Genomic DNA, 23,367 nt, shown 5'->3' on the forward strand with positions numbered 1-23,367 from the left:
AAACCTTTAAATGCTCTTCAAAGGTTGGGACAAAGTCAATGGCATACCATTCAACTTCTTGGAGATAACATTTTGCTAATTTCTTTAACTGCAACGAGCAAAATATATGTAATACTAGTGCATTAATTCTTCAGGATGTACGTATTAAGATGATCTACAATCCCAAAATTTTAAGGTAAGGTAAGAAGGATAGCTATAGTATACTTCTTCTATCAGGTAAGAAACATGATATTTCTCCTCGGGTGCTAGTTTCTTTGTAGGTGTTGACAAGTTTGAGAAAGTAATGCTTCAAATACTCAGGTAGCTGCTCAGCAGCCTCTGAATCCCACCTGTACACAGTTACCACTTTTTACGAGTTATAAAATGCGGAATCATGTACTATAAATCTATTCATTATTCATTTTAAGAACATGAGTAAAATAGATTTAATAAAAATTGATGAAAATAAAAAAAATTATCTCTACACACATGACCGGCATGAGGCCGTGCCAATCAGTATGGTTCGACATGGGGGTGTGTCACTGGCACACCCGGTGCCAAGTGTCATGCCTCTACTGGCATGACAAGTGTCGATCGGCATAGGGCGTGCCGACCGGCACGGCCATCCATGGCATACAAAACATATCCATTATAACTAGTTAGTTCTTTTCTTTGTTTTTGTCCTAAAATTTCTTATACATCTACTGCTAATTAGATTTGTGTTGAATGTTCTTATTGGTTTGGTGGACTTGTTTTTTATTTTTGGGTATTTCTTTAGGAGCTTCTTTTGAAATCAAATGGACAACAGAGTTGGCGGATATAAGTTTTTAGGTATTTACATATAACAATCAGCATAGTAATAGAGTTGGTAGAATAAAAAATGGTCAGGTTTTTCTTATTAAAAATAGAAGAAAATCATGCAGCATAATATAAATACTAGTTTATGATGCTATTTTTAATTGCATGCTTTCAATTTTATATACATAGATCTAGAAATAACTAGGGAGTCTTGTGTATAGTTGTTTTGTGGTGACAAAGTTTTGAAATGAGATATGTAAATAAATGGTGCATGAGCGTTGAGATTATATAAATGGTGTTTGCATGTAATTTGTTTGTTTATACTGACTAGTTAAATGCACATAAAAAGTATATTACTGGACCTTCACTTGCATTTCTTGTTACATGTTAACTCCTGGGACAATTCTTCCAAATGGTAAAGAACAATCACTGTAGAGATATGACATCCAAACCACCATGCATCACATCTTACAATATGCCTCATTTTAGAGTGACAAAGAAATGAACTTAGAAGTTGGAATATTATATATATAAAATATTCAAAATAATGTATTTGTACAACATACACGTCATATTAATAAACTGTAGTTTATATGTATTAATGACATAAAACATATTAAACATCAGATCACTTGCTCTCCTAAACACATTAAATCATTTAGCAACTCGGGCTCGCCGAGTCCGGTCTACAAACCTATCAAAAACAAACCAAAATTGATCAAAGCGGATGACACAATTGGAATAACTTTTATTCATAGGCTAGTTGACTCACTCTCATGTAGCCAGCCACACACCTTGATATATAACAAATTTCTTCAATTGGAGTAGTAAATAGTAGTCGTGATGGACTCCATTAATTTAAAGAACTCATGCAGGGATGCGTTGGAGGAACAACAAGGAAATGATGTCTTTGAGATAAGTAGAATTTGTGTATGAATCAACATACTTGTACACAACTTCTGTCATCCGGCTATAATTGGCAGGTCGTTGAAGAATTGGCATGGGAATTGCTGTTGGCTTGAGGAATGCTTGATTTGTAGTCTTCCATGAGTCTTCCACCAAAGTTTGGAGCTTCTTCGTTGCTACCTCCTCTGTTGTGTTGTATTCCTTCATGTAGCTATCCATCGAGATCACAAAATGTCCTCTCTTATGTTCAAGCTGCAAAAATTTATAAATTTGTACGTTAATAATGAGAACTAAGGATGACATATATAGGTTATCAAAGAGTTAGTATGCATGATTAATTTTGTGTTTACTTAGCATTACGATCCATACTCTCTCTCTCTCTCTCTCTCTCTCTCTCTCTCTATATATATATATATATATATATATATCCACGCTTTATTTTTATTTTATTTTGTTACAAAATTCATATTAAAATATAATGATTGCATTCCTTAGTCACAATTTAAAAAAAAAAGGAATAATCAGAGGTCTCAGTTTTGATAAGATAATGCAGATAAGGGGTCATGCGGATAAGAATTGAGAATTATTGAGCTAACTCAAAATGTGAAAGAGTAATTAATTACCTCAGCTGAGACGACATCATTCGAAAATCGACTAATCATACTCGAAGCTTTCACAATATCAGGAAATATAGCAACCCACTCGAACACCTCCTTTGTTGCTACATCGCCCATCCCGACAAAAGAAGCACAAGCCAGCATTCGATGGCATGAGGTAACCAGTGAAACGTTTAAATGCTCTTCAAAGGTTGGGACAAAGTCGATGGCATACCATTCAACTTCTTGGAGATAACATTTTGCTAACTTCTTTAACTGCAACAAGCAAAATATATGTAGTATTAGTGCATTAATTCTTCAGGATGTGCAAGTTAATTAAGAATCATAAGTGTACGTATTAAGATGATCTACGATCCCAAAATTTTAAGGTAAGGTAAGAAGGATAGCTATAGTATACTTCTTCTATCAGGTAAGAAACACGATATTTCTCCTCGGGTGCTAATTCATCCTCAAATTCTTTGAAGGTGTTGACAAATTTGAGAAAGTAATACTTCAAATACTCAGGTAGCTGCTCAACAGCCTCTGTATCCCACTTGTACAAAGTTACCATTTTTAGCGGAATTATGTACTATAAATATATTAATCATTCATTTTCAGATGAGGAAAAGAAAGAATATTTGTACGTAATTGTGAAGCATATATAGCTTAAGAAGTTCTCTCTTTACTTTGGGAGTCATTCACATAATTGACTTGGAAAATTATTTGACTTTAGCTTGTAAATAGAACATAATTTTTCTCCAGATAATAGCTCCTGAAGGTGGAATTGATAAAGACGATCAGTACGTACTTCTATATGATGACTGCATATGTATTTTATACATGTTCATATATTGTCTCAACTAACTAATTAGTAGGTAAATATAACAATAGCATCAATTGAATGATGAGGAGTCGCATGCAGTCAATTAAGATAATTAATATAGACCTCTGTATCGCATCAGTAAGCTGTCGACACTCCTCCAAAGTTGCATAGACGTCGTAAGTATCATCCAGGATAGATAGGAGGCCCAACACTTTCGTAGTCATCAAACGAGAGCGAGAATAGTGGGGCTCAAAACGTACTCCTACGATCCAAAAATACAACTCCACTATGCGATCGCGAGCGTATCCTAACTTTAGAAGATCTGATTCCTTCCACCATCTGCAATTTGAATTACAATGTTAGATGAAACTTATACCAATTTCATAGAGAGGAATAGGATGCAATATATAGCATTCAGATAGTATTCAAGTTGGCATTACGCAGTCCTACTGCGACAAAATATCAGGAACACAGCCGTACTGCTTTAGTGTAATTTATTGGTCATACTACTGAGAGAAGTTGAGCGACTTACAGAGTTATAATCTTCAACTCCTCACAATGAATAGACTGTACCAGATTGAAATCCAGCTTTGCAAGCTCTAGGACCGAGTTGTTACATGCATCCTCCGCTTCGTATTCGGAAATGTAACGTCTTGCCTCTAGTCTCTTCATCCTCCTAAACAACAGCGTTTCAAGAAAGCGTGACACTTGCGGCGCTAGAGGATGCTCCAAACTTTTCTGCATAGATTTCAGATGGTTCTTAGTGAACAAAATGGCCTCCTCGAGTATGTCCTCTCCATGAATGCCAAGGTAAGCTGCATTATATAGGCTCAATAAGCCCCTCGGATCATCAGCTAAGGTTGCTTTGAAACTGCCGTTGCCGTCTTTGAACTTGCTAAATTCATCTGCAAAGTCACTTATGTTTCTCCATAACTTGCTTTATATTAACAAGAAGTCTGACTAATTAAACTAATTCAAAAGGAAATGCGAATTTGTTGCTGCTCGTCATAATACAAGGCTAAAGTAAAATGTAAAGCTAAGGTATATATATATATATATATACATAGAGAGAGAGAGAGAGAGAGAGAGATACCAGCAGGGACACGATAGCCTTGTTGTCTGCGCAACCTAAACCGAAGAGAAACAGCATCGAGCTCGGAGCTTTCGAATTTGGCATCATAGGCATGGCTTAATGCCTCGTCAATCTCCTTTTCAAAGTGATAAGCTATGCCGAGATGTTGGATCGCATCAATCAAACGAAGCTTTTCAACCAAATCAGTAGCAGATACTAGTTTTCCCCTTACTTCTTCCTTCAGTTCTTCAATCCTTTGCCTTATCCATGAATCCGACTTCTACAACATGAAAGCAATTTATTTCAAATTAAGGCGATCAGGCAATCTTCGGCCTTTTAATTAGCAGTTGAGTTACAAAGAGATGTCAGAAAGGAAGTTTAATTTAATTTAGGCATGCGTGCGTGACTGTGGAGCAATCTCCGGCCTTTTAATTAGCAGTTGGCTTACAAAGAGATGCAGAAAGGAAGTTTAATTTAATTTGTACATGCGTGCATGCCTGTTGAGAAAGAGAGGTTGGCTTGTAAGTAGCAAAAAAGTCACCCCAAAGTGTGGGATGAAAGCCTGCAGACTTGCGACCAACTTTTCCAGGATAAATGGCCAGAGGAGTACTCTCCATCTTTCAAAATGATCTTCAGATGTTGCTCTCTATTAACAAATGAAACAACTTCTTGGAGAAATACTCTGGAAAGCCTTGTGCCCTCCTGCACATATTTATAAGGTTGATAATAACTAGTGATCAGATTTTCTCTGATGAGATTACAGTGAGATGGTCCAAAGTTTAAATTTTAGCGGCACTGATTTAATTAGAGCATTGTTAAATTTTCATGATTAGATTTTTGCCAATAAGATTATAGTCAAATGATTAAAAGAGCTTATGTATAAATACTTTTGAGTTTGAATTTCACCAACACCGCCGGATTTAATTAGGAAATTATGAAATTGTAACTTCCGTAAATATTCTATCGATCAGTTTTCAATTATTTCGGTCCGACGATACCGCAATTTTGTCATAAAACTTAATGTCGGTTTGAAATATGAAAAACATGCACAAAATGACCCAGATGATGTCGAATTGTCGATTCATTAGCTACTAGACGGTCTTGTCCATTTGTGGTACGTGATAAGTTGTAACCCAGATACATGTTGTTGTGTTCTCGCGCACGAGTAAAATGAACTTAATGAAGACGTGAGCAACTAACTAATTTTGAAAAAGTCATCCTCGCCCAATTGCATGGATAATTTTAATCTCAAATAATTATTATAAAAAATTAGTTACCGGCAAAAATCTAATCATGAAAATCTAACAATGCTCTAATTAAATCAGTGCCGGATCTAATTAGGAAATTATGAAATTTAAACTTTCGTAAAAATTCTATTGACCAGTTTTGAATTATTTCGGTCCCACAATACCGCAATTTTGTCATGTCAGTTTGAAATATGGAATACATGGACGAATTGACCTGTAATGATGTCGATGCATGTCAGGAATATGGAGAATTAAGAAATGCTCGAGCTGAGATAAGTGATAAGTCTTCATCAAAATTATGTAAGCTAACGATAATTGTGAAATAGAAATAGATTTATTTTACAATAAGTCCTTTTATTCTGGTGTACTATTTTAATATTTTTTCTCATTTTATTCCATACAACTTTTTAACTATTTACTAATAACTCAAGATTATAATTTGATCCTTTAAGATGACAAACACGCTAGTCACATCAGCTACAGTTACTATTTTTTCTTTCTCTCTCATCTCCACAGTTAGCCCCATATACAGTTAGCCCCATACACACTGTGGGGTTACCAATGTCCTCATGCAATCTGGCGTGCTTCTCTAAGAGCATCTGCTCTAAATATGGAGCCAAAAATGGAGCAAGAGCCCGGTGCACTCCAACGCACCGAGCTCCATATATATTAAAATAATAATATAATATATATTATTATATTAGCTATTTTAAATTACTTAATAGGTCATCTTAGCGTTATTATTTTTTAATAAAAAATATATGGTTAGAAAACTATCATCAAGATCTTTAAAATAAGACTAATAATCAATAGTTTCAGTAGTAATTTTAAATTACTAATTTTTTAATTAAACGCATCGAAATTACATTATACGAAATAAACATCGAAATAAGCATTACATGTCATTAACTAAAAATATCAAAATTATATTACATAAAATATGCAAAAATTAACCAAACATAATAAAAGCAATAGATGTTTAATATTCTGGTAAGTCATCTCCGTAGCCACCGATTCCGGTTCCGTAGCCACCGGTTTCAGTTCCGGTTCCGTAGCCACCTTCTATTTCTTGACTGTATCCACCTTTTTGCGATGAACCTTCGACTTGAAAATGAACATTGCTTCTTCTACAAATTTTCTGTCTTTTTCTTTGAAATAAAGCACGTTCATCCGGATCTTTAATTTTATTTAAATCAATTGACAAGATCTCTCTATATTAGATTTAAAATTTAAATTTAAATTAACTCAAAAATAATTTAATATCAGACTCATTTTTATAAATAATAAAAAATTTAAATTTAAATTAACTCAAAAATAATTTAATATTAGACCTTTTTAAAGGTCTCGATGAGACCTTTCCAATGATATTATTTTTGTTAAAAACTGATTAGTAAAACTAATTATATACTCAGTTTAACTAACTAAATTATTTAATATATGATATAAATGGAATTAAAATTATTGAATATAATAATTATTGGGCAATTTTGGTATTTTGAAAGGTTGAAATGACAAATGGAGCTCGACTCCATTTTCAATTTGGAGCTCAACCGGGCTCCAAATTTAGAATTTCGAGCCCGGTTGGAGTTGCTCTAAGTCTTCCATCAATCCACCGCTAGCCACGACATCTCTACCATCGCCAAGACTACCTGCAATGAGATCATCGGCTCCCCCTCCTCTGCCATCTACAAGAAGCTCATGTTCGACCTTCGTCGCTTACTCAACCTTACTCCTGACTTCTACAACATGCTCATCCTCAGCCTTTGATCCGATCTCGCCTCCCCCGACCCGAGGTCTCCGTCACGGCCCTCTACTTCATCCCCTCCCACCTCCTCCCTCACATCTCTAACTCCCATGCCACCCTCACCGTCATATTGACCTCCTCTTCCCCATCTCTTCGCCTCACCGTCATCCTCGCCCGCAATGATCTTGTCCTCCTCTATCATGCATCCCCGCTCCTTCTCGACCACGTCTCCCTATGGTGGGGCAACATCTCCCTCCTCGCCTTTGATCGCTCTGACGTTGTTGCCGAGTCCGCATGCGGTAGCATCAATGAACACCAAGTGCAAGGTTATAACCTCGCATAGTGCAGGGTAATACCCCGCACTATAACCCTATTTAATGCGGGAAAGTTCGCAGTAGAAAGGCCCCATACTATTTACTATTTAATATATCAAGAGTATTTTTGTCATTGGGTTTAAAATATCACCAATTCCCAAAACAATTTCATTATGTTAATATCAACTTTATATCACATCAAATATAATTATTATACCTTATTAGTATTGAACTAAAAATTATAATAACTTGTACTAATATTAGCTATCATCTTTTGGTATTAAAAATTAGAATACTTATATATATTCTACCCTAATTCTACAAGTGAACAACTAACTAACTTTATGTTGTGGTGCAAAAGTAAAATGAAGTTGTAAGCAACTAACTAACTTTGATAAAGTTGTCCTCACCCACTATCAAAGAGATTGTATGTCCAACTGTCATCTCAAATAATTTTTGTAAGAAATTGCTTGGTAGTTTGGTGCTTAGCTCAGCTTCATTAATGACTTGACAGTGTCGTAGCTTGAAAATTAATTCAACAGTGCGACAGCTTGGAGCGATATCTTAGCGGTTTTAATTCGGAGTAATATTCAGCGACGTACATGACTTAATTTCTAGATCATACAACTTGGTATATTTGGCTAAAATTCGGTAAAACCTAAGATTGTGTTCACTTGGGAAATAAAAGTAGAATAGACATGACTATTCTAATGCTTTGTCTAATATTAGTATAATTAGTAATAATTATATTTAATGTGACATAAAATTGATATTAAAATATAATAAAATAATAAAATTGTATTAGGAATAGGTGATGTTTTATACTAAACGATGAAAATATCTTTGAATGTATATTAGCTCAACTTCGGCTCAAAATTAATTTTGAGCATAGTTTTTTTGTTTAGCCTCGACTCGCTCAAATTGAGTCGAGCCTGCCTAAGTCCGAGCCTGAAAGGAGGATGCGGTAGCTTACTGAAGGAGGAGGAAGCTAGATGAGGAGGCAGAAAGAGAAGAGAAGGAGGATGAGAAGGACGAGGAGGGAAGTAGTTGTTTTTAATGAATATTCCTTCAATTGGTGAGGTGTGCATCAAATAAGAGAACGAACGGTGATTTAAGTATTAAATATACATTCTACTTGTACCCTCAAGCATAAAAGAAAAACAAACAAAAAATTTTATCATAAACAAAAAAATAAAAAATCATTGATAGAATATGCCCTTAGTCTACTACTACTTTTATCTTTCACCTCTTTGATTTGTCAAATCCCAAATTAAACCACGCAACTACCAATATTAAGCCAAGCATCTTCTTCCTTGGTCTCATCGCCAACTTCCAATTATCGTTAGGAGACGTAGTCTGTGACCATCAATGGCAACGAAGAGAGCTACGGGCTCTCCCTCGTCAGAGGTCCTAATGAAGAGATTTGTAGTCTCTCTTTCTCCAACTCCGCCTCCACCATCATGGCATATGTCGACATCCATGGCGTCTCCGTTATAGCCTACCTCTTCGACGATCCCATCGATCAGTCTGTTGCATGCACGCCCCCCATCAACTGAAATGGTTGTGGGCCAACTACGTCACGACCAGCAAGGAGGAGAACGACAACGCATAGTGGCACATGTGCTTTGTGGGGGTGGGGTTGGAGGTGAATGGGATACTGACGTAGACTTGTAGAGTGGGAGATGTGAGACAGGTTTATGTCTTTTATTTTACGTAGATGGGGGATATTTTTTATCTTTAAATGAGTGTAAACAAGCCTACCGAGTTCTCGAGCCTTAATTTTGAGCTCAGGTTCAGCTCAGCTTGAGTTGAACCGAGTCAATTCGAGCTTTAGTCGAGCTGCCCTCGAGCAGCTCATTTAATGTTGACATCCCTAGTAGTAGTAAATAGTATTTTATTCTACTGTGAACTTAATGAATTTTATAAAACCGCATTATACTGTATTTAACGCCTACTTCCCTACATTTCTATTTTACCTCGTATTGTTCGCGAGAAACAATATTTCTAAATCTTCTCGCATTTATTGTGATAAACTTCCCCGCACTAACACTAATTCTCCGCATGACATGTGTTTGTGTACACATTATATTTTACCTCACCCCTTTCAGTTAAAAAAAAAATTACAACTACGCATTGAACAACCCTACTTCTCTGCATTTGTAATTTTCTCGCATCGTTTTTAAACCCCACACGGTGAGCTTTAAACGTCAGTTACCGTAACGATAGATAAGACAATCACAGTCAAAAATCTCAAATATATACAAACTACAAAGAAGAGAAAGTATGAGACAAGATTTATATAATTTAGCAATGTGCTTACATCCCAGGGGGATGTGAATCTTCAATCTCCTTAATAAGATTGAGGAAGTACCTATTAATTATGTCACCACCCAATTACAAAGATGAAATTATGTCACCACCCACTTAATAATAAGGGCTCCAGTAGGGACTCTGTAGTCTGTAGATAGGTGATAAGTGTTAATCAGAAATAGACTCAAAGGTGCTGTGGTGCCCAAGTAATAAGGTTGTCGGATATCTCTCCAATAATTAAGAAGGACGCATAATCAAATCTATAACTCAAATCATCATTATGAACAAAAACTGGGATGGTTGCTATCCAGAAATAGGTAAGATGCTGTGGTGCACAACTAAAATGAAGGCGTGACCAACTCTAATAATTAAGGAGAACATAGAGTTAACTCTAACCCTAAATAAATATTAAGAATAAAAAATTATTTAATGGTTTAGTATGTAGCTTGAGAATTTGATTTGGCTCAACTTAGTTGATGACTCTATGCAATGACTTAAGATAATATTTTAATTATATTTAATTCAGAGTAATAATTAAATAACACATATAACTTTAAATTGCAGAATATACGACTTATTACCTTTGCTGCTAAAGTTTGGTACAGCTTAAGCTATTAGTCTAGTCCATTTTTAATCCTGGGGATCTTAATGATCAAAACATAATGAGGTGAAGTTAAAAACATATTATCCTTGGGATATCTGCAGGGCCTATAAGCAAATAAGGGATTTCCAAAGGATATAGCGCTAGAAAATCCAAAAATAAAGGTTTATTATTTATGTTGCCATCGTAATTTTTAATATTTATTATAATATTATAATCACCTTAAAAATATTTTAACTCTTTCAAAGGCCATCTTGGTTAGTTTTTAAGAAAAATATCTACGTAAAATAATTATCAATAATTATTTCTTATAAAAAATAAAAAAGTTTTATAATATGATATAACATTAGATAGTTTTGAATAATTTTAAATCATTTATACAAGGATACTATATGATTTTTAAAAATTTATATTGGCATTTAGAAAGACTTCAGTGATTTCGGTGATAATTATGATATATTGAAGAATGTAACCGAAATTATCATTATTTAAAACCTTAATTACATAAAAACCTCAAAAATAAATAGTCTCCATTTTGGGCTTCTGATCTTAGACCGGCCCAGCCCAATATAATAATATCTTGGGCCACTTAGACACCTCAAAACTCGAGCGAGAGAGAGAGAGAGAGAGAGAGAGAGAGATGGGTTGCAGTGGGAGCTTCTACTACTACCTCCTCATCTCCATCTCCGTAGCTCTCATCACCTACAATGCCATCGTCGCCTCCAAAACCACTCTCAAATCTGAATTCCCTACCGCTCGAACCAACTCCTTCTTCCACTCTCAGTCGCTCTCCTTAGATCCCGTGGTCAAGATGCCGCTCGACCGGGCGAAGCCCTTGGCAGGGCGGCGGCGGTTGTTCCACACGGCGGTGACCGCATCCGACTCGGTGTACAACACGTGGCAGTGCCGGGTGATGTACTACTGGTTCAAGAAGGCCAGGGACGGGCCTGGGTCCGAGATGGGCGGCTTCACCAGGATCTTGCACTCCGGTCGGGCTGATGAGTTCATGGAGGAGATCCCAACCTTCGTCGCTGACCCACTTCCCGATGGGTCGGATCAGGTACATGGGATCATTCCTTTTCTCTCCAATTGATCTTCTTTTGTGGATTTGAATGTCTAGATTTCTAAACTGTGGGGATATCAAAGAAGTTGGAATCGTTGTGATTATTTTTCTTATTTCTGAGGTTTGGATACAAATTAAGAAGGATATTGTGATCTTGGTGGTTCTGAAGGAAATGATAGTGTTTCACTTTGCACATCTGAAGCAAACTATTTCACCCTCTTCACCGCTGAAAATTGAGATCTAAACCAAATAATTGAACATTGATTTTGCTAATATCTAATGAACGCGGTGGTGCCTGAGTTATTAATTATTGGTGTAATTATAAAGTAAAATGTATTCATAAGTATTCTCAGGTATGCATTGAGAGTGCTATTTAGATCTTGCTAAATTGTGTTATTATAAGGTGACATACTCTAGAATCTAGATGCTGCTCTCCACTGACTGAATGTGATCTTACTATCTCAGGGATACATTGTTCTTAATAGGCCGTGGGCATTTGTTCAGTGGCTTAGGAAGGCAGATATACAAGAAGAGTAAGAAATGGAGATCTAGTAAGCTCTCATCTTTATTACAGTAATTTGACCTTGTTTGACTTATGGTTGTACTGCTACTTATGTGCAGATATATCTTGATGGCTGAGCCTGATCATATAATTGTCAAACCTATACCAAACTTGTCTAAAGATGGTCTTGCAGCTGCCTTTCCTTTCTTCTACATTGAGCCTAAAAAGTATGAGCATGTTTTACGAAAATTCTTTCCTGAAGAAAAGGGGCCAATCACCGATATTGACCCTATAGGAAATTCTCCTGTCATCATAGAGAAGGTATTTTTCTTATGTGTCTTGCTTACTGAGATAAGGTATATTCAGGATTAAATAATGAATCTTGCGAATTGGTTTAGGAGTCTCTTATGAAGATAGCACCTACATGGATGAATGTCTCTTTGGCAATGAAGAAGGATCCTGAAGCAGATAAAGCATTTGGCTGGGTACTTGAGATGTAATTTTCCATAAAATCTATGGGGCTTTGGGTCATCTAGACTTGATTTGACTTTTGAATAACTATTAACAATTTGTGTTATGAACTGCAGGTATGCCTATGCTGTTGGGTCTGCTCTACATGGCGTGGGCAACATCTTGCATAAAGATTTCATGATTCAGGTGCTGCACCACATGCTCAATATTCTCTTTTTGCCACTTATTGAAGATCTAAATCAGGAAGAACTATTTTAATTTTTTTTCCTAAAGCCTCCTTGGGACTTGGAAGTTGGAGAGAAATTCATTATTCATTACACTTATGGATGCGACTATGATTTGAAGGTACAGTATTAAGACTCAATCCTTAATCTATTCAGGTTTTTGTTTACTTATGAATAGAGATATCTACAAAGTCTGTCTTATTATTTTATTTTACTTTCATGTCAATGTTTTCTCTTTCAACATTTTATAGGGCAAGCTAACTTATGGGAAAATTGGGGAATGGAGGTTCGATAAAAGATCATACGAGCGGAAATCACCTCCAAGAAATCTGACATTACCTCCTGATGGAGTCCCTCAGAGTGTGGTACGATTTCATAATGCTGTGGCGCTATTAGTTAAATCTTCATTCTAACAGTACTACTACTGCATAAATTGTTAGAAATTAATAGGCCAAAGATACTTTCTGTTGTTTTAATGTGTTGTTACCTTGAATAAATCAAATACTGTGTCTATAGATTTGAATTCTCTACAATGGCATACATAAAGAGCTTTCGTTTCAATGAGCCATTATTGATGTGAGTATGGTTGCCTACGATTCTATTGAATATGTAGTTGGTAGTCAAGGACATGGAATGAGTAAAGTGATGACAATGGCACATCATATCCAACATAATGACGTGTTACTAGAACCAAATTTATGCCATTAGACAAACTATTGGAGAATCATTTATGTTGATGTGATCTAAAGAAGGTAGACACAGTGAAAGAGTTGAGAACTTGATATTGACTGCCGGGTGGTACAACACTGAAAGCTAGTGAGCCAAAAGGGAAGAGCTGACTTTATTTTCGTACCTTATGTCATATTCCTTCTAACTATCAAAGAAGAGTAATCATAATCCACTTTATTATCATTACTGCTGAGGAAAGCACTAATATCAACATTTTGTTTACAAATGGAACACTGCCAAAGTGGAGTTACAGTGTTCTCTCCTTTACATAAGGGGGAACTAGTTATTGCCATGGAGTTGACATAGTAATCATTTTAAAAATTCCATATAATTCCGCTTGTATTGCACACTATGATAATCAATTCTTTTTTATGTGTATGCTGTACACCAAAATCATAGGAAGGGTAAGTAGCACAGTTTCCAGGTTCAAGATAAGTGTTGAGAAATACAAGTATCCATCCAGCTAGTGCTTACTGGAACCAGGAAGCCACTACAGCAGTGTATGTATGTAGTTAAAAGGACCATAAACAGATAACTTTAAGCCTAGTGCTTAGCTAAACTCATTTTCTACTTATCCATCTCAAGCTAGATAGTAGAAAACCTGGACAGTATCTCAATTTGGTTTTCTTGATTAATTTAAAACTTTCTGCTTTTAGTTAGATTGTGATGCTATTCTGTCAAAGGTACTACATTTTGTACTGTATAATGATCATTAATCTTTGTTGTTACTTGTTACTTAAATTTACAAGATAATTGTTTTAGACAATATCTAAAGAGTTATTTTTTCTCTAAGAAGATTCTAAGAGCATCCATCATGTCTATTGGAATGATTTTGTTGTTGTCTGTTCAAATCTGATTGAACCTTGAGTACTGTGTTTCGGTGGCTCAGATTGATAGCACCAACACTAACAATCTCTTTTCCCTTTTTCTCTGACAATCTCTAACTTTGACAATTGTAATACTCTTCAGGTGACTCTTGTGAAAATGGTCAACGAAGCAACAGCTAACATTCCCAATTGGGATGCTTGACGAGATGCTTCAGATATAAATGGAATATCCTAATCCTAGTAGTCACGAGTTTTGTAATGCAGGATACACATGAGAAATGTAAACTTCAAGAAACCGATTAGCTAGGGAAGCAATACAGAAAGGTGATACTAAAATACCGTGTGAAAGGTATTCATATAAAATTTCAGCTATCCACTGTCGGAGCTTTTCTCTTGTCTGAGTGTAAATTTACTTACGTTTGAAAATCAAAACTAACCAACGGACTGATAATATGAGCTTTGAAAGGATGACAGAAACTGTAATTCACTTTGTTATATAACTTGTTCTCTGGATAGAAAATGTTGTAACTAGTCTCTTCTGGCTTCAGTTTAGCGTTTCTGAGTCTTGGTTGGAATAACGGAATGGAAACTTACGGTTCTTTTGGGATTATAATAATGGTTGTTTCCTACTTCAGAAAAAATAGTAACCTTTGTTGTGTTAACTTGTGGAATAAAACTAGAATAGATATTATTATTCTAATTTTTACTATCACAAGAAGAGAACTAATACTAGTATAAGTTATTCTAATATTTAGTTCAATATTAAAATAATGAGTAATATGTGATGTAAAATTAATATTAAAGTATTGAAGAACAATGAGAAAATTAGTGATGTTTTATACAGGATGACAAAACATACCCTTGTTTGGATGTAAGGTAGTAGTAATACATATTTATCTACAATTATAATATTTTTTATTATAACTGTGGACTTAAAATACTTTATATATTCATATTATATGGAAATAATCCTGTATTACGAGATAATGTGAGATTATAAGTTCATATTGTGGGAAAATAATCTTACACTTTTTTGTAAAATAACTGACTTATAAGGAAATTAAGAAGCACTACGGGGTTATAAGTCTACAATATAGAAAAATAAGCCCATACTCTATATAAAATAACTATGCATACAAGGAAATAAGAAGACATTATAGGGTAATGCGAAGTTATAAGTCTACATCGTGGAGAAATAACTCATTTATATAAAATAATGGTGCACTATGAGAAAATATTCATACAGTGCGAAAAAAAATATATTGATTATAAACCCGCATTATGAGAAAATAATATTCACTCTATATAAAACAATGATGTACTATGAGGTAAGATGAGATTTAAGCTCACACCATGGAGAAATAAACCCCCACTCTATATAAATAACCATACATTGCAAGAAAATAACTATATATTGAGAGAATAAGATAAGAGAGTGATGAATTGTTATACAGGCTTAGGTAATATAGTAAGTTTTATAGTTAAATACATTTTACCCCTTGTAATTATGCCCAAAATCACTTTATCCCTGTGTATTTCTAAAAGCCTCAAACCAATTCCTATATTTATGACTAAACTGAGACTGTTAATTTTTCTATTAAATTTAACTGAGTATCATAGCTATTTTAATAATTTTACTACGTTATATCAAAATTTGTATCTCTTCTCTAACAAACACAATACGAGCATTTTGATCATTTTGACGTTATTCGATTAAATTTAATAGAAAAAACTAACCAATTGACTTTAGTCATAAATATGGGACTAGACAACTAGTTTGAGATTTTTGTAAAGTGCAAAGAATTAATTTAGGCATAAGTATATAAATGTAAGATATAGTAACCCTAAGTTTTGTTGAACCTAACATACATGTAAAACAATTCACGTCAATAGGCATTAGCAAAATTCCCTTTGGTTTTACTTTTGTTATTAGGGAATTCGTCACAATGCCTATCATTTTCAGTAGTTCTCTTCCAACATCTAGACATGCTCAAAATAATAAACTTAGAAACACCAGTTTTCAATTAAAAGATAAAAGGATTTCAGCAGTCGAGTTTACCTTTATCAAGCCACTGACTGAGAGAATGACACTGCTAAGATTTGTTGCTTGGCCTACCCAATAATGCATTGGCTATCTATTTTAAAATAATTAACTAACAGAACGTATCATCTATACCAAGGTAATCAGATACACACCGATTAAAGTAGGCTGTGCTCAAACCATAAGCACTACAATAGGCATCAGGAGACTGTAAATAAGACAAGTTCCAACAAAATCTATATCCAATATTCAAAAATCATAAAACAGCCTCTAGTTAGAGATTACTCGCATGTCAAAATTGACAATTCCTTAAATCAAACTGCTTGCAGTACAAAATACTGGTTCCCGTTTTAAACGGTTCGTAAAATAGTTTGGTCCACAAAATTAACATAATCCAAATAAAAGAAAACCTAACAAGCTGCATAAGCACCATCACTTTCTCCCAGGCTTCAACCTTGAACTGTCAAACTCTCTTCCCAACAGAGATGTCAGACTACCTCAAAGGCTCAAACTGCTGCAAAAGTCTTCTTCCCTCCACCAGTTGATCCAGCAGGAATAACTTTCAACACATTGAACCTTACAGTCTTGGAGAGTGGCCTAGTGTAGAAACATATATCAAATAAGCAAACCATAAGTAAAATGTACATAGTGGAAGTCACAAAATACAAACTATTGGCTACTCAAACTACAATAATTAAAGGTAAGTTCTCTCAAGAAAAAATGGTGGCTGCATCTAATGTTGCAATTGAGAAAGTAAATTATTTTGAAGTCCTTTTTTCTTGAGATTTCCTATTTTGAATTCTATTGGCTACTGAAACTACTATAATTAAATGTATATCTTCTCACAAACTATTTAGAACTCCTTTTCGAAATAGGAAGTCTGCATCTAGATCATTCTGAGACTCCATTTTACTTTCTCAGACATCAGATCTGGACCCAGATCATAATCACTCCTTTTTAACAGTCAAAACCTTATTCGAAGTCAGATGCTAATGTGATTGATCCTATATACACTGCTAATAATAATCTAGACATGCAAATTTTTACACTACGTGACATAAACCTGCAAGTACGCAACTGTCAGATTATTATCTCGTTATTTTGTATAAAATAGAAGAAAGCTCATAGATGAATTTAATTAAATTCTTAAAAGCAGAAGAAAAGTATATATATATATATATATATATATATATATAGCCTTCAAAGATTCATGTTCAACTGACAGAGGAAAAAACAAATGAAAAAGTTTACAAAAGATACTTCGGAAAAATAAAAAGGAAAATAAAGAATGTACATGTCCATAGTATGAGGATTTAGATTTTATGCATGTGCATATGCATGCTTCTAGATCCATCAGATTTTCATTTGTAATTTGAATCTGAATGGTCCAAATAATTTTAAATGATGGTTGTGACTTTCTAGATCCATATCCATCTTAATCAATTTAACTCGATAACAGCAAACTCACATCAGGAGAATTGAGAATAAGCTAACCTGCATTGGCCGATAATGACATGATCTCCTTCCTTCACACGGAAGCAGGGTGATATGTGCGCAGGTATATTGGAGTGTCTCTTTTCATACCTATGTAGATGACCTGAAAAAATCATTATCTCCAACCTTGCAAACAACAGGATAGAACCGCAGACAGAAAGATTAACTTGCCTTTGGTACTTCTTGACATAGTGAAGATAATTTCGGCGTACAATAATGGTTCTGTTCATCTTAGCACTATGACAAGTGCCTGCTAAGATGCGACCTCGAATCGACACATTGCCAGTAAATGGACATTTTTTATCAATGTAGGTCCCTGAAAGAGAAAAAGGACCAAATAACACATTTCCAGTGAATGAGGTGCTAAGATATATATATATATATATATTACATTGGCAGTCATTTTGAAAGGTGAAAACAATAAGATGAAACATTAAGAAGAAATAAGGTCTTCAAAACTCTCCAATAATTCACACATCAAATAATCAACAATAACAGTAGTGACGAATACTCGAAACTTGAAAGAATAAAAAAAAGGAATCGTCCATGCCCAGTGAGTCTATTTGTTTAGCTATACTAAAAATCATAAAAGGAGTTCAAGCTAATAAACATAGAACAAGCCTGATGTACATAATTATTTCCCAACACCAAAACAATTCATCCTGACTTTGTCAAATAGACCACTATATCAAAAGTAGCCAGAAGTTGCATGAAAGCAATCTGCATAATGAATAGAAGAACAGAACCTAAAGGCTCAGCTAGTAGAGAGCAAAAACAACTGAGTCGCTAGTTATTGAAATGAAGCAGCACAAGAAGAATTAGTGCTAGAGCTCAAACCTTCAATTGCTTCTCTAGGAGTTTTAAATCCAAGTCCAATGCTCTTCCAAAATCTGTTCCCACCCTTGCCAGGTCTCTTTCCTTTCCCAGACTTCTTTGAGCTGCATCACTCTCATGATATCAACTACCTCTAAGAATAGGATGAACAAGGGTAATGAAAGTTGTATCCTTACCAGAGAAATACCTTAGGTTGCTTCAGAAATGCCTTCTCTGTCTACACACCACCCAAAGAACAGAGGCAGAAGTCAGATTAAGATAAATCAATGAAAAAGAAAAACTTTTTTCTACTATCTGCAATGAGCCTCAACCATCCGAGACCACAGAGACCTAAGATATCTCAAACTTTTTCCTACTCTTTGCAATGAGCATCAACCATCTAAGACCACAGAGACCTAAAATCTCTATATCACTTACAAAACAAAGAAAATTAAAAATATAAAACCCAATCAAGTTGGTAATTTAAATCTCCTTGTCACGATCCACCAACTCAATCTTGTAAGGTAAAAAAAGTACATATTTTTCCACTATCATTCAGGCAAAGGAAGAAATGAGAAGAACGGGGCCCTCGTACAACAACAAGAATCAAAATCCTCTTTCAATAACTTTAGAGCATTCAATAGTGCCAAGATGCTATAATACAATGCCGCACGACGATCATAACACCAAACTAATCGGATGATATCAAATGAACCCCAAATTATTATATAAACCCACAAATAATGAACCCCAAATTATTATATAAACCCACAAATAATGACAGCCCAATACCTCAAACCTGCAATCCAACCCACCAAAACTAAACAATCACGGATTCCAAGCTGCATTCCATTACCTTTCTCTCGACAACTCGACATCCCAAGTAAATCGCAGTATGAGCTTTAAATACCCCCAAAACGCAAAGGAAATCAAATAATACCGAACGAAGCACACAGAAGGGACAACAGAAAGAGTAGAAGAGTATAATGCTTACTTGCTCCGCCATGACTGGAGGAGGAGGAGGAGGAGGAGGAGGAGGAGGAAGCCTCGGAAGCAAAACGGCGAATCACCGCAAGAGAGAGGACCCGAGTCGCACTAACTAAAACCCTAGTCTTTCCCTTTGTACATATATAATATTACGGGCCCCTAGCCCCTAGGAATTGTATCGGATCTGAACCTGGATCCGACCCAATTCGCGAATTGCAAGTTTTGACTGTAGGACCGACCCGTTAAGACTAGAATCCGTTAACCCACTTCTTTTGTGCAAGTAATACTTAACAAAGGCAGTTATACAAGATACAACCAACCAACCAACCAACCAACCAACCAAGAAAAATCTACATATGTAATTATCTCTTCAAATACGTGCATCTCTAAATATGATGAGGATTTCGAATAGAATGTAAAAGAATATTTGAGAGCAGAGTTTATTTTTATGTATTATAAATTCACCAAAATGATGAACTGTGTGCAGCAGTTTTTTTTTTTTTTTTTAAGAAAATTTATCATAAAAACAATATATTTTGCCTTTATAAATAGGGATAATTCCACGTATACTTATGAATTGTTGTCCATTTTTATAAATTCTTTAAAATGCCCCTTCTCTCTGTGTTACACATTAGATTTTTCTGTTCAACATCGCTCGATTAATATTAGATACTATAAGTATCATTTTACTCTTATTTTAGGAGGAAAAAAAGAAAAAAAAATTGGGAGTAGAATTATTGTTTGATATTTTCTATTAACATTGTTATGAAAGTGAGAGATTTTTCATAATTTAAGATCGTGAATATGTATTAAAAATAAATAAAAAGATGCAGGTAAAAATAGGCAATAGTTCAGAGGGTTTTAATTTAATTATTCTTCATTAATATTCGCACTCTACCAAATATAGATATTGTCATCCTACTTAGCTTAAAATGCCTCGAAAGAACGGTGTCGATCATTTTCTTAATAAACAATTACTATGTAGATGAGTTTAAAAAAAAAATATATATATATGCAAATTATTTTAATGTCTTTGAATAAGTTATTTTAGATTAAAATAAAAATAAATGAATAACTGAAATTTAAAATTAGATGAGGGGGTGTTGTAAGTACCTTAATGCTTTTTTAATTTTAAAAGCAATAGAATATTCTCTATTACATTTAATGTTTTTAGGATAAAATTAACATAGTATTTTGGAGAAATTTAAAAGCAAAATATAATGGTCTAATGATAAATATTTATATGGTAAAATATGAATAATAATAATAATAATAATAATAATAATAATAATAATAATAATAATAATAAAAGCAAAATTTTCTTTTTGTTTGTTTTTATTTGTGTATAGTAGTTCTAAGTAACATATTCTAGATGCCAAGTTAGGCATCTTCAAGAAAACAACTAGTATAAGTCTCTTGCTTTAGCTGATCAAAAGCTCTTTGCCAATGTTATTTTCTGGTTTTAATATGCTCGCCGTCCACGTGAGCTTTGACAATATATTAGACATAATTCCTTAGATGATATTTCTTATACGTAACATTTTTTAATCTAATACAATGAATCGAGCTCATTCATTGGTGATGCAGACTGCTCTACTTAATTTTGGGCCCACATCATCATGGCTCATGGCAATTAGTTTTTTGGTCCACCCTGATAGTAGTTTGGGTAATTAGGGACGTTTGGAACCAATTCTATATGGTCAATTGATTTTATTTAGATAACATTTAATTAGTTTTATTTGATAATAAACTTTGATGTTTGGAATATAATGAAAATGGTAAAAATCTATATATTCTTCTTCTTCCAAACAAAAGTAGGGATTCATTTTTATTATTTTTTTTTAATTTTACCTATAGGCCTCAATTTGAATATAATCGAATAACGGTTAGTGTTGAGGTTTAAAGATTGTAATATAAGCGAAAAATGAATTTTATCCAAGTCCTATCTTGAATCATCATATCTCATTACATATGCTTAAATCAATCCATATCTATTAAATTAATTGCACTCTCATCACTTAATAACTCAAAATATAGAGGAGAACCTAGTTCTACTAGGGTTTCGACCGCCCCTTCCTCTTCACATCTAGAGAAGCTTTTTTCTCATCATTGTCGGCATTCCCCCTAGTCTCTTAGCTCAAGTAGCTAGAAGAAAAGAGAGCCTCTCTCTTGTACTCCATCATCATCTATTCTCATCCCCTCTCCCTAGCATTGCCTTTTGCCCCCACAACCACCCATGTGCCGGTGACATTCAACAAGTGGCTACTGCTGCTCCGCCACTTCTGCTATCTCCTACCTTTGTACAATTGTATCCACCTCCTCACCCTCCCTCATCCCATTGCTCATTTCATCTGCTCTAATATTCCTCCTCCTCTCTAATATTCCTCCTCCACTATTACAAAGTTGTCATCAACTCCCTATTCCCCTGCCTCACTATTATTACTGCCATTTTACTGGTATTTATTTATTTATCCGTGCTTTAACAGATTGATATAGGATGCTGTTATGCTTGTTTTAATACTCGTCTAGGTTCACATGAGTCGCGACCGTTGAAAACTCCTATTCCAATGTAGGGGCATGATTATAGTTATTTTATATTCTTCACTTTTTAGTTTTGATATAATATGTTGAGTGTTAGGTTGTTAATATTATTCAAGTTGTAGGACTTATTCTTCTTCTTTTTATGTATCAAACTTATAATCAACTGATAGTAATTAGTTAGTTATAATCTTTTAGTTTTATAGGTTTTTCCTGAAATGAAAAAGATTCAAAAATATTGTAAAACAATTAGATGTTGTCTATTTAGGAATTTCAAAAGGGTGTTAGCTTTCCCTCCATGGGATCCACTTTCATGTGGCCAATGAAGCTTAATTAGATCAAAATTTGTTAAATACAAAGGGTACAATATTTAGGTTCAGGAAAATCTAAAGGACATCTTTTGATAATATTAGGTAAAAATGAGTATTATGATCAACTTTCCAACACCCCCTAATCGGAACTCACATGATCTGACTAAATCTTTTTTCTGACGTTATCCCAAGGAGACAAACTAATTTTCTCGTCCATCTTTTTCACTTGACCTCATCTTATTTTAATTTTTTAATTAATGTATAAGACCGTACGTTACAACTTGTTTTATAGTATTTAATAATTTGATGTTGCCATGATCAGATCCAGTGAATCAAACACTAAGGTCCTATCAGAACCCATCAGTATTCCAACTTCTTATAATATTTAATATTTTAATGTTTCCTTGGAACAGGTCCAGTGAATCAAACTCCAAGATCCAGCCATAGCCCAGCTAGCCTCGAGGTCATCGACACGTGTCGGCATTCTTTTTCCTACTTCGTAATTCCAAGGTCCACAATTCACGGCACAAAATGTGGATTCCTTTCCCACAAATTTTTGCCGCCTTAATTATTAATTAGATATCTGATTGTTTATTGATATTTTATTTCTTAATTTATAATTTAGGAAGTCGCCGAAGTTCACTGCGACCACCAACGCCAGCTCAATCCCTGTAACTGCAACGCAAGCAATATAAAGATAATAATATCAACCAAATAAAAACAAAGAAATAAGTAATACATATAGTAAACAACACGGAACGTATTACCTTCAACACGTACACGTAACCCGTCACGGATACGGCGACGGCGACGGCGGTGTTAACGCGCCGGCCAACGGAACCCAAAGTCAGGGAGAAGGAGATATAACGGCGCTAGGGGTAATGCACCTTGCACGGAGATGAAACACCTAGCAAGCAAGTGTTGAAATTAAATGGATCGTTAAACGCATCCAATCCAAGTTAATGAGTTAGTTATAA

At 34.7% G+C, this 23,367-nt stretch overlaps 3 protein-coding genes across 4 annotated transcripts; 1 reads left to right on the forward strand and 2 right to left on the reverse strand.

Moving 5' to 3' along the window:
• Nucleotides 1–1,413: 1,413 nt before the first annotated feature.
• On the reverse strand, nucleotides 1,414–4,827 carry LOC140774426 (alpha-humulene synthase-like). The gene is made up of 7 exons (XM_073117425.1): nucleotides 4,672–4,827; nucleotides 4,196–4,454; nucleotides 3,635–4,007; nucleotides 3,226–3,441; nucleotides 2,698–2,833; nucleotides 2,307–2,555; nucleotides 1,414–1,935 (listed from the first exon to the last, which is right to left on the reverse strand). Exons 1-7 carry the CDS (start codon nucleotides 4,789–4,791, stop codon nucleotides 1,645–1,647), a joined length of 1,644 nt encoding a protein of 547 aa, XP_072973526.1. The 5' UTR covers nucleotides 4,792–4,827; the 3' UTR covers nucleotides 1,414–1,644.
• Nucleotides 4,828–11,007: 6,180 nt separating this feature from the next.
• On the forward strand, nucleotides 11,008–14,726 carry LOC140773728 (hydroxyproline O-arabinosyltransferase 1-like). Of its 2 annotated transcripts, XR_012106515.1 has the most exons (9): nucleotides 11,008–11,450; nucleotides 11,919–11,986; nucleotides 12,075–12,276; nucleotides 12,354–12,451; nucleotides 12,543–12,612; nucleotides 12,700–12,771; nucleotides 12,902–13,015; nucleotides 14,349–14,623; nucleotides 14,664–14,726. XR_012106515.1 is itself a non-coding variant. In XM_073116437.1 (8 exons), the coding sequence occupies exons 1-8, from the start codon at nucleotides 11,031–11,033 to the stop codon at nucleotides 14,406–14,408; spliced, it is 1,104 nt and encodes a 367-aa protein (XP_072972538.1). In that variant the 5' UTR covers nucleotides 11,008–11,030; the 3' UTR covers nucleotides 14,409–14,726. The 2 variants fall into 2 exon arrangements, 1 of the variants encoding a protein (XP_072972538.1); XM_073116437.1 differs by having other exon boundaries at nucleotides 14,349–14,726.
• Nucleotides 14,727–16,462: 1,736 nt separating this feature from the next.
• LOC140773732 (small ribosomal subunit protein uS17-like) lies at nucleotides 16,463–19,665 on the reverse strand. The gene is made up of 6 exons (XM_073116442.1): nucleotides 19,549–19,665; nucleotides 18,752–18,792; nucleotides 18,579–18,679; nucleotides 17,913–18,057; nucleotides 17,742–17,831; nucleotides 16,463–16,844 (listed from the first exon to the last, which is right to left on the reverse strand). Exons 1-6 carry the CDS (start codon nucleotides 19,558–19,560, stop codon nucleotides 16,754–16,756), a joined length of 480 nt encoding a protein of 159 aa, XP_072972543.1. The 5' UTR covers nucleotides 19,561–19,665; the 3' UTR covers nucleotides 16,463–16,753.
• Nucleotides 19,666–23,367: the final 3,702 nt, after the last annotated feature.

Source organism: Typha angustifolia, chromosome 13 (assembly GCF_048772165.1).
Source record: "Typha angustifolia cultivar Huaian chromosome 13, ASM4877216v1, whole genome shotgun sequence".
Lineage (NCBI taxonomy): Eukaryota > Viridiplantae > Streptophyta > Magnoliopsida > Poales > Typhaceae > Typha > Typha angustifolia.

Bases quoted from the DNA above. Each gene is read 5' to 3' on its own strand.
- LOC140774426 (XM_073117425.1), bottom strand. From the start codon at position 4,791: ATGGAGAGTACTCCTCTGGCCATTTATCCTGGAAAAGTTGGTCGCAAG. The intron at 4,008-4,195 runs GTATCTCTCTCT...GTGACTTTGCAG, and splicing joins AGGCTATCGTGTCCCTGCTG to ATGAATTTAGCAAGTTCAAA. The intron at 2,834-3,225 runs GTCTATATTAAT...AACTTTGTACAA, and splicing joins CTTACTGATGCGATACAGAG to GTGGGATACAGAGGCTGTTG.
- LOC140773728 (XM_073116437.1), top strand. From the start codon at position 11,031: ATGGGTTGCAGTGGGAGCTTCTACTACTACCTCCTCATCTCCATCTCC. The intron at 11,451-11,918 runs GTACATGGGATC...TTACTATCTCAG, and splicing joins TTCCCGATGGGTCGGATCAG to GGATACATTGTTCTTAATAG. The intron at 12,277-12,353 runs GTATTTTTCTTA...GAATTGGTTTAG, and splicing joins CTCCTGTCATCATAGAGAAG to GAGTCTCTTATGAAGATAGC.
- LOC140773732 (XM_073116442.1), bottom strand. The intron at 18,058-18,578 runs GTTTGAGCTCTA...TTTCTCTTTCAG, and splicing joins TCCTAGAGAAGCAATTGAAG to GGACCTACATTGATAAAAAA. The intron at 17,832-17,912 runs GCAAGTTAATCT...TCATCTACATAG, and splicing joins TATGTCAAGAAGTACCAAAG to GTATGAAAAGAGACACTCCA.